The following is an 8,895-nucleotide window of genomic DNA, read 5'->3' on the forward strand; positions in this document are numbered from 1 at the left end:
TAGTTATTTTGAATTCAAGATTACAAATGAGATTCGAGATTATGTGTATTAGTTGATTTTTTGATGTCCGAAATGCAAACGATTTCAGAATTGAAGCTTAATATCGTTATCGATATTAACTCGCGACCGCATTTTCAATGTCAAGATTCATCGCCTTTCCTTATTCGTAAGTAAACAAGATACTGAATGCATTTTGGGCGCTCTGTCTACAAGGACAATCAGATCAACTGTTGACCTAGAATTGATTTTTATTCCATTTTGTTCGACCGAAGAAAACATACTCAAGCGTTAATCACTTCCGCTTACTGGGTGATACGAGCATAAAGTCACATTCGTATTATATGTATTGACCAAGACGCGATAGATAATATTTTGCGTTACGTGAGACCGATGTCGAATGACTATGTGATTCAGCATGATGTGACTAGCGTGCCTGATTCGATTTGAGAACGTTATTTTGGACCTGCGGTAAACGTGACTTATTAAACGACTCTGCTCCAAATAAGTACAGAGAACAAAAGGTATAAATACGTAATGGAAACTCACAAACGATTTGAACATAAGTGTTGCAAGGATCTATCATTCGGTACGGTAGTTTATCTATAAATTGCCTTGCTTTTGCCAGACAACAGTTTTTGTTTACATCGCATATAAATATTAATCAGCTGCTCTTTATATTTTGAGGGTGTTTACTGCAGCAAAAAATCAGTGAAATTTTTTAAGCAAGAATTTTTAGTCAGCCGGCAAAAAAGAGACTTTGGACCTAAAACCTGTTTTGTATGCTATATTGTGTTTACGTTCTTAATGTTTAGTTTTGATTATTAACTTCATTCATTCGAAATATCGATTCGTTCGTATAAATTGAAAGTGAATGTTAAGTTGCACGTACACATTGTTGGTCTTGTTGTTCAAGAAAAATAAAAAACCCCATCTCCAGTGCAAAATCTGTGGTAAATAACTGTTATAATATACAAAATAAATTAACAAGTTCGCAATACTTTTTATGGGGCAAATACAGAAACAAGCTACTCAAATTCATCGATAACTCGGTAACAAACACAAATACGCATCACATCTACAACATTACGCTACCGCACGCACACGATTGCATAAATTTGCAAAACGAAAAAAAAACATAAGATAACGTAATGTAAATAACAAGCGAACGTTCCACACCGCAACACTTCTCTTGGCAGACACATTGATACATACATACCATTTGGTTACGCAGTGGGCGAAACCGTAGCCAATACACCCAAACGGCACGCACACACATCACACTTCAGAATTGAAAACAAAAACAAAAAGAAAATAAACGTGAACCAGACACTTTACATATGTGCGCGCATAAATGAATTTTCACATGGAATTAGAGTGCCATTCGCATCAAAAACATTCACTAGTTCACTTGTGATCTGTTCAATTTTTCATCGATTTAATGGAGTAAAAAATTAAAAACAAAAACGCATATAACTTAAATCCAGTTTTGAAAGAAAAAAAAACACATTTATTTGCCGAGCCCGTAATTGTCGACGCCGTTGTTGTTTTCAAGTCACGCTATCAGTATATTGAGGATCAAAATCGTTTCTACACACACATTCGATCAAAAAATCTACACGCAGTGTTTTCGTATTTGAAAATTGTCTTGTGATATGTATAAATCGTTTTTTTTCGAGCGCGATTAATTTCATAATAATTCATTTAAAAAAAATATTTCATTGTAGCTTTGTCAAAGCTGTAAACACAATTGAGATATATTCGAAGTGATACTGCTGTTTATTAGTGAAATGTCAAGACTTTCAATTAATTTGTAAAGTCAGCTCTATAATTAAATTATTTTTAAAGAAAAAAAGGCAGGCTGTGTAAATTATTGCGTAGAGAGGGAGAGAAAAAAAGGTATTTTTTTATTAAATATTTTTCTTACATTGTCATTTGTTTACGAACCATGTGAATGTTGAAATTATTGAGAACGAAAAACAAATTAATCATAAAACTCTAAATTTCCAAATCAATGTTCGATTTTGAATTGTCATCGCGAGAAAACCATTTATTGCCTAAATAAAAACGACATTTGTAAAAAAAAGAAGAAGAAATTTATGCTAATTAAAATATGACCAAAAAAGTAATATTTTCAATTCCCATTCATCGATTTCAATCACTTTAAAATTACTCTTAATTTCATCTTAAAAATATTTCTTGTTTTATTAGCATTTCATGTATTTACATTTTTATTGGCTGTTTTTACAAAATTGGCAATAAAAATTTCCATTCCTTCAAATTGCCTCATTATTATTCAAATTCGTTATCTCGCCTAAACTTGATGTTTTGTGCTATTTTTTTTCACATGCACGTGTCGTTTCTTCTACAATCATTTTTAAAGGTGAAAAGTCATTAGACAGATGATTTATGTAAAGACGTCACTAAAGAACAACATTCTATCTAGACTGTGAATAATTAATATTCCGGGTATACCGAAAAAACGGTGAATCTATTTGGGTTACGTCAAATCTAATCTATCAAGAGATTAGAAAAAAAAAACATCAACAAATAATCACATGGTTATCTCTTCAAATTTTACGTTTTTATAGCTCTTTGTAAAGCAACATGATGTAATGATAAGAACAATTTCTAAGTTTTAATTCCATTTCCAGGAGTACAAAATGGTTCTTTTAATCAAAAGTGCACAGAATTTGTTGCAGCGATTGCCGCAAACAAGATTATATTCAAAAATCTTTTATCCAAACTCGAATAGCAGTGAAGTTTTTGTAAGTATTGTAAAAATTATTTAAAAAGCCTAAAATTCCTAGTGTCTTTCCATGCCAATCTGATGATCAATTTAAAAATTTAGTTGAGCTATTTAACCGAAGATGAACACAAGGGCATTGCTATCATTGGTTTGAATAAGCCCGAGACGAGAAACGCCTTCAGCCGATCAATGGTGAATAATTTAGCGGGAGCTTTGGATGTATTGGCCCATGACAAAAATGTGCGAGCTGTCATAATCAGAAGTATGTTGCCGAATGTGTTTTGTGCGGGTGCCGATTTAAAAGAGCGAGCTACAATGACGACCCCACAAGAGGTACATCGATTTGTGTCATCTCTTCGTGGCCTTCTGAAAAGTATTGAACAATTGCCTGTACCAGTTATTAGTGCCGTTGATGGTGCTGCATTGGGTGGTGGCCTTGAAATGGCGCTTGCCTGTGATATTCGCACTGTGTCAAACGAAGCGAAATTAGGTGAGTGATAAGTACACTTTATCTCAATGGTGTTTAGTATTTGAACATTGCTAAATAATCTCAATTTTTAGGTTTAGTTGAAACAAAATTAGCAATTATTCCCGGTGCTGGTGGTACGCAACGTTTGGCTCGAATTATTGGTCCAGCAAAAGCGAAGGAATTAATTTTTACTGCAAAAACTCTGAGCGGACTTGAAGCTACACAATTGGGAATGTGCAATCATGCCGTGGAACAAAATGAGACAAAAGACGCTGCGTATAATAAAGCTATTGAAATTGCAACCGAAATTCTGCCCAATGGTCCGATTGGTGTGCGCATGGCAAAGAAAGCCATTGATCATGGTATGCAAGTTGACATTCATACGGGTTATGCAATCGAAGAAGCTTGCTATGCCCAAGTCATTCCAACCAGCGATCGATTAGAAGGACTTAAAGCCTTTGCTGAAAAACGAAAACCTATATACAAAGGCGAATAACATTTAATTATGTTTTTTGTTTCGTTTTTAACTAGCCAACAAATCAAAATAATTTTAGTAAATAAACACGCATAATTTTTTTTCGTTTCCTTCCTCATAATTATTATCGAATACATGGATTTTATTTTTGGTTCATTCATAATTAGTAATTATAATTTTTTATTTTTAAAATTGCCAATATAACTTTCTTATGTTAATAAAATACAATATCATTGCTCAATGAAATGTATCCGTTCTTCTTTTAATTCAAACAAATGGCTGTCAAAGGCAATTAAATCTTGGAATGTACATTTTTAACAAAGAAATATCGATATTTACAATTGGCAGGTGCAATGGCAATTAAATGCAATGGCAGGTTGGAAAATTTAAAGTTGAAATAATTCGGTTAAAATGCGTCGAGTATCATCGGGTGATGCTACCTTGTGACCAATAGTTCGTGGATCGTTATAGATTTCATGATCGTTGCCACCTTTTTCCGTTTTGTCACCGAAGAAATGGATTTCTTTATAGTTTTTCCCTGGTTTTGTAACATGACGCAATGCAAACGTTTTATCCCATCCATTTGGAAAGACATCAAACGATATTTGGCCACCAATACTGTACGTTAAATCAATGTCCGAAAATTCTTTGCGCAATGCTGCAATCATATTTTCACGTACATTATGTTCGTTATCAAATTGATTGAAGGTAAGCCGCTCTTCTTTTGTGCATTGCCGTCCGATCGGGCATACATTCATCATGCCATTTCGAAATTCTAGGAACGTTCCACGTTTGAATGGCAACTCCAATTCGGACAGATATCGCAAAACAAAATTGATAAATCGTTGCAAAGTTTGTTCGCCCAAATGCTGTTGCAACGATTCTTTACCAACTTCGACTCCGTTTTCAATTTGAACCAGCCCATTTTCGGGAAACACATAATCAAATTGCTGCAAAATTCCACGGCCATTCAATTGTTCGAACATTTTCTCCAAATCTGAACCGCCTACGATACCTGAAACAAATTTGATTTGGTATATAGAGCCAAAATGGAACCAGATTATTTCATTTAAAAAAAAAACAAATACCGATTGTTGCACGTGGCTTAATCTGCTCATACATGAACTTTTCAAAATCAGCTTCGACATTCGATCGGGGCTGTGTTAAGGTTCCATCTACATCGAACAACAACAAAATCTCATCTCTAGCTAAGGCAACCATTGCTCTCTATAAAATGAACAAAAAAAAAAAATAGAAAATATTAAAACACACATTTACACACAAAACATACTTTCTCTTTGCTACGAAAAACAAATCTCAACCGACAAAAGGTGAATAAACGCTGAAAAAATTGGACCGCAACCTTTTGCGTAAACAAGTCTTTGAATTTGGTTCAATTACAATGAATGTATGTGTGTGTATGTGTGGTTGTACGTCAGGTCAGTGCAACACTATTCGCTTGACAAAACAGTCACTTTGATTTGTGCACTGTAGGGTTTCAAACGATTTTCATAAGACTGACGTCAGAACAATTCAATATATTCTGATTTTAAATAAACTTATTGATAAGAATCGAGTACACGTACCACAATCGTATAAATGTAGTTTATGTTAAGTGATTGAATACGTAAGCTCAACGAGATAATCACAAGAGAACTGAGAGATATCGACACGGAGCGGTTTTAATATTCACGGAATATTACGAAAAAGAATCTCAATTGACACACAACTACCAATGAATTGTGATTTTAAATAAATAATACACCATCAATTATACCGGCTGACGAGCTTAGACACAAGTATCGTTTTACTTTCAAGGCAAATACGGTCAACCATGGTTTTGTTGTTGTACCGTCGTTTGTTTATTGTTATCATACTGACATTCAATGGTTTCGTGGCACGTCAAGTTTATAGCAAGGGAACACAGCGAAAGAACGTACTCTTTTTATTAGGTTTGTCTTTTTGCGATGGTAAACATACTCTTTGGTCTCGTTTTTTAGTACTGATTGTTGAAATGTCATTTATTTTGTTTCAATTTCAAATAATAATTCTTCGGTGAGGCTTTAGAATGGCATAATAATTGCGTTCTCCCTTTTTCCAGCTGACGATGGTGGCTTTGAAATGGGAGCATATCGGAATCGAATGTGTCAAACACCAAATCTCGATTCATTGGCCAAAAGAAGTTTGATATTTAACAATGCTTTTGCATCAGTTTCGAGTTGTTCACCGAGTCGAGCTTCGATTTTAACCGGTACAATTTTGTTTATTGCTTCCTTTCTAACCTAAAAGTAAAAAAAAAATAATTTCAATTATTTAAAATCATATCAGGTACGCCCAGTCACCAAAATGGTATGTACGGTCTGCATCAGGGTGTTCATCATTTCAATGCCTTTGATTCGGTAAAAAGTTTGCCAACTATTTTACGTGAAAATAAAATAACAACTGGATTAATCGGAAAAAAGCACGTTGGACCATCGAGTGCCTTTACATTCGACTATGAACGCACTGAAGAAACCTATTCGATTAACCAAGTTGGCCGAAATATAACAAAAATTAAACTTTTTGTCCGAGATTTTTTGGCGCAAAATGGATCAAAGTATGATGTGATTTAGTTTATCTTAATTTCATTGCTTACGATGTCTTTATTTCTATTCTGCACAGTCCATTCTTTTTGATGGTGTCTTTTCATGATCCACACCGTTGCGGCGATGTAACACCACAATATGGAAGTTTTTGTGAACGATTTGGTTCGGGTGAAATTGGAATGGGTTTAATTCCAGATTGGCATCCGATTTATTATCAATGGGATGAATTAGATTTACCATACTACGTACCAGATACGGAACCAGCACGACGGGACATTGCCGCTCAATATACAACCATTTCACGTTTGGACCAAGGTGTGGGTTTGGTGATAAAAGAATTAGAAGCTGCTGGACATCTGGATGACACTCTAATCATCTACACATCGGACAATGGACCACCGATGCCATCGGCTCGCACAAATCTTTATGATCCAGGTTTTGAAAAATCAATAACATTTTAAAACAACAAAATACTATTGAACTTTTTTTCGGGTCGTAGGTGTACGTGAACCAATGTTTATATCATCACCCGACAACATACAACGTCGAAATCAAGTTACATATTTCATGACAAGTCATTTGGATATCTTACCCACTGTACTCGATTGGTATAAAATTGAACCGGAATATAATATGGACCTAGAGCGGAATTTGTTGCAAAAATCTGTATTGACGGGACGTACGTTATTACCGTTGCTTGTAAAAGAACCAGATGATGATCCTGAGGCAGCGGTTTTTGCAAGTCAAAGCTATCATGAAGTAACAATGAACTATCCCATGAGATCTATTAGAACAAAACGCTATAAACTCATTCATAACTTGAATTACCATGCTCCGTTCCCAATTGATCAAGATTTTTATGTTTCACCAACGTTTCAGGTGCGACTCGTTTTTGAACTTAATCAACACATATGCCGAATTTTTCATTATTTTTTTTTATTAATTTGTAGGATATTTTAAATCGAACGATCAACAAACAACCATTGCCATGGTATAAGACCCTTGGCCGTTATTACAATCGTGATGAATGGGAATTGTTTGATCTCAAATATGATGCCGATGAGCTGATAAATATTGCTGAAAAGCCATCGATGAAGGAGATCCGGTCAACGTTAGAGAAACGTTTGAATGCGTGGTTAGAAGAGACACAAGATCCATGGCGGTGTGCACCACATGCAGTTCTTCAAGATAAGGGAGATTTTAAAAACAATCCGCAATGCATGACTTTGGGCATATAATAATAAAACTCATTGTTTTCAAAACACCTTTTTATCATTTCTTGCACTCATTTTATTGGTTTGTGATAATCCAAAAAATCATTCAGATAAGCACAATAATACTCAAATATATTACTTTTCATTATGAAATATGAAATTGTTGGTGTTTTTTTTATTCAGTTTGTTTGAGATAATTAAAATACAATGATATCAATATGTTCAAATAAAAAAGTCCGTTCTTTCATTCAAAGAGGAGATTGAGAACAAAAGTGAAAATTGTCATCTGTTTTGAGTGTGTTTCTTTATTGTGAATGGTAAACAATTTCTCATTAAATTTGTGCGCAACAGCAACAGCAAGGTCTTTCATAGAAAAAAATATCAAAATATTTACATTTGTTTTGTGATTGATTTGCGCGAGGTGTACAGTGTAATGCGTACAGCATTATTCAACACACATTTTTTGCTTTATTGCTATACATACTGTCTATATACATTTGTTCCTCATCAAATTCAATCAAATCGATGAATAGTTTGCGGCGCTGACTATCGAACTCAAATCCATGTTTGAATGTAAATCAGTGCTGAATTATAGCGTGTAGCTCAAATGAAGAAACATTCACATACACAGCAGTGTGCATAGCATATACAGTTATCAATTTGTCATTCGTTTGTCCGAATCACGCCATAATTTTTTGTGTGATTGTATTTTTGCATTAATTTGTGAATGCTTCGCAGCTCGTTGCATCTGTATCGCATCCATTCTCAAGCAATAAGGACAAAAAGAGAGAGCTTGAAAGAGGAACGAAAGAGAAAGAAATCGCAAAGTATCATCACGAGGATTATACATTTACTATTATTTCCTTTTTCATATTTTGCTTAATTCAATCGGATTTCAATTTTTTTTGCAGCCTCTTATCACTATACCTACACTCCATTCTCGTTGATAGCGTCAATGTTAAATTAATGTTCACTTTTATTTTCTTTGCAATTTATTTTTGATTGAGTGAAGGAGGGAGAGAAAAAAAGTATGAGCAAAATTGCACGTTCGCCGAAAGAACGTTTCAAAAATAATCGTGATTTTATTTCAGAAATTGAATCGGATTGAAGGGTGTTGAAATAATTTCTATTTATAAACGATTTTCAGTTATTCGAACATAACAATGTGTGAGATGGGCTCCAAAGGTCATTGCGATTTCCAGAAAAAATAGTCAATTTTTTAGCAAACAACAGTTCTTATATCGCATCGTAATCGTCGACTTTGGAATTGGAATTATTACGACAAAAAAAAAACCTGATGTAATAATATTTAGATATTTTGTCGCATCGCGGTCGTGTAAGTACTTCAACCAAAAACAAAAAACATGAAACAACGACAAAACAAAATGATGATCTAGGTGAATCAG

The 8,895-nt window shown here is 34.3% G+C and overlaps 3 protein-coding genes across 5 annotated transcripts; 2 read left to right on the forward strand and 1 right to left on the reverse strand.

The window, feature by feature from the left end:
• Nucleotides 1-809: 809 nt before the first annotated feature.
• Nucleotides 810-3,849, forward strand: LOC116343688 (methylglutaconyl-CoA hydratase, mitochondrial). 2 transcript variants are annotated; one of them, XM_031771897.1, is made up of 4 exons: nucleotides 810-1,896; nucleotides 2,634-2,765; nucleotides 2,849-3,236; nucleotides 3,308-3,849. In XM_031771897.1, exons 2-4 carry the CDS (start codon nucleotides 2,661-2,663, stop codon nucleotides 3,709-3,711), a joined length of 897 nt encoding a protein of 298 aa, XP_031627757.1. In that variant the 5' UTR covers nucleotides 810-1,896; nucleotides 2,634-2,660; the 3' UTR covers nucleotides 3,712-3,849. The 2 variants fall into 2 exon arrangements, with proteins under 2 accessions (XP_031627757.1, XP_031627756.1); XM_031771896.1 differs by having other exon boundaries at nucleotides 813-1,896; nucleotides 2,652-2,765.
• On the reverse strand, nucleotides 3,787-5,548 carry LOC116343690 (probable phosphomannomutase). Of its 2 annotated transcripts, none has more exons than XM_031771900.1 (3): nucleotides 4,982-5,548; nucleotides 4,779-4,917; nucleotides 3,787-4,705 (listed from the first exon to the last, which is right to left on the reverse strand). In XM_031771900.1, exons 2-3 carry the CDS (start codon nucleotides 4,909-4,911, stop codon nucleotides 4,077-4,079), a joined length of 762 nt encoding a protein of 253 aa, XP_031627760.1. In that variant the 5' UTR covers nucleotides 4,912-4,917; nucleotides 4,982-5,548; the 3' UTR covers nucleotides 3,787-4,076. The 2 variants fall into 2 exon arrangements, with proteins under 2 accessions (XP_031627760.1, XP_031627759.1); XM_031771899.1 differs by having other exon boundaries at nucleotides 5,277-5,547.
• Nucleotides 5,130-7,537, forward strand: LOC116343686 (N-sulphoglucosamine sulphohydrolase). The gene is made up of 6 exons (XM_031771892.1): nucleotides 5,130-5,642; nucleotides 5,792-5,941; nucleotides 6,019-6,286; nucleotides 6,352-6,710; nucleotides 6,775-7,154; nucleotides 7,226-7,537. Exons 1-6 carry the CDS (start codon nucleotides 5,525-5,527, stop codon nucleotides 7,511-7,513), a joined length of 1,563 nt encoding a protein of 520 aa, XP_031627752.1. The 5' UTR covers nucleotides 5,130-5,524; the 3' UTR covers nucleotides 7,514-7,537.
• The last annotated feature ends 1,358 nt before the right edge of the window (nucleotides 7,538-8,895 follow it).

Source organism: Contarinia nasturtii, unplaced genomic scaffold, assembly GCF_009176525.2.
Source record: "Contarinia nasturtii isolate CC-2019 unplaced genomic scaffold, AAFC_CNas_1.1 Cnas_scaffold_1037, whole genome shotgun sequence".
Lineage (NCBI taxonomy): Eukaryota > Metazoa > Arthropoda > Insecta > Diptera > Cecidomyiidae > Contarinia > Contarinia nasturtii.

Coding starts and splice junctions, on each gene's coding strand:
- LOC116343688 (XM_031771897.1), top strand. CDS start 2,661: ATGGTTCTTTTAATCAAAAGTGCACAGAATTTGTTGCAGCGATTGCCG. Junction 2,766..2,848: donor CGAATAGCAGTGAAGTTTTT/GTAAGTATTGTA, acceptor TTAAAAATTTAG/TTGAGCTATTTAACCGAAGA. Junction 3,237..3,307: donor GTCAAACGAAGCGAAATTAG/GTGAGTGATAAG, acceptor CTCAATTTTTAG/GTTTAGTTGAAACAAAATTA.
- LOC116343690 (XM_031771900.1), bottom strand. CDS start 4,911: ATGGTTGCCTTAGCTAGAGATGAGATTTTGTTGTTGTTCGATGTAGAT. Junction 4,706..4,778: donor TAAGCCACGTGCAACAATCG/GTATTTGTTTTT, acceptor AATTTGTTTCAG/GTATCGTAGGCGGTTCAGAT.
- LOC116343686 (XM_031771892.1), top strand. CDS start 5,525: ATGGTTTTGTTGTTGTACCGTCGTTTGTTTATTGTTATCATACTGACA. Junction 6,287..6,351: donor TTGGCGCAAAATGGATCAAA/GTATGATGTGAT, acceptor TATTCTGCACAG/TCCATTCTTTTTGATGGTGT. Junction 7,155..7,225: donor ATGTTTCACCAACGTTTCAG/GTGCGACTCGTT, acceptor ATTAATTTGTAG/GATATTTTAAATCGAACGAT.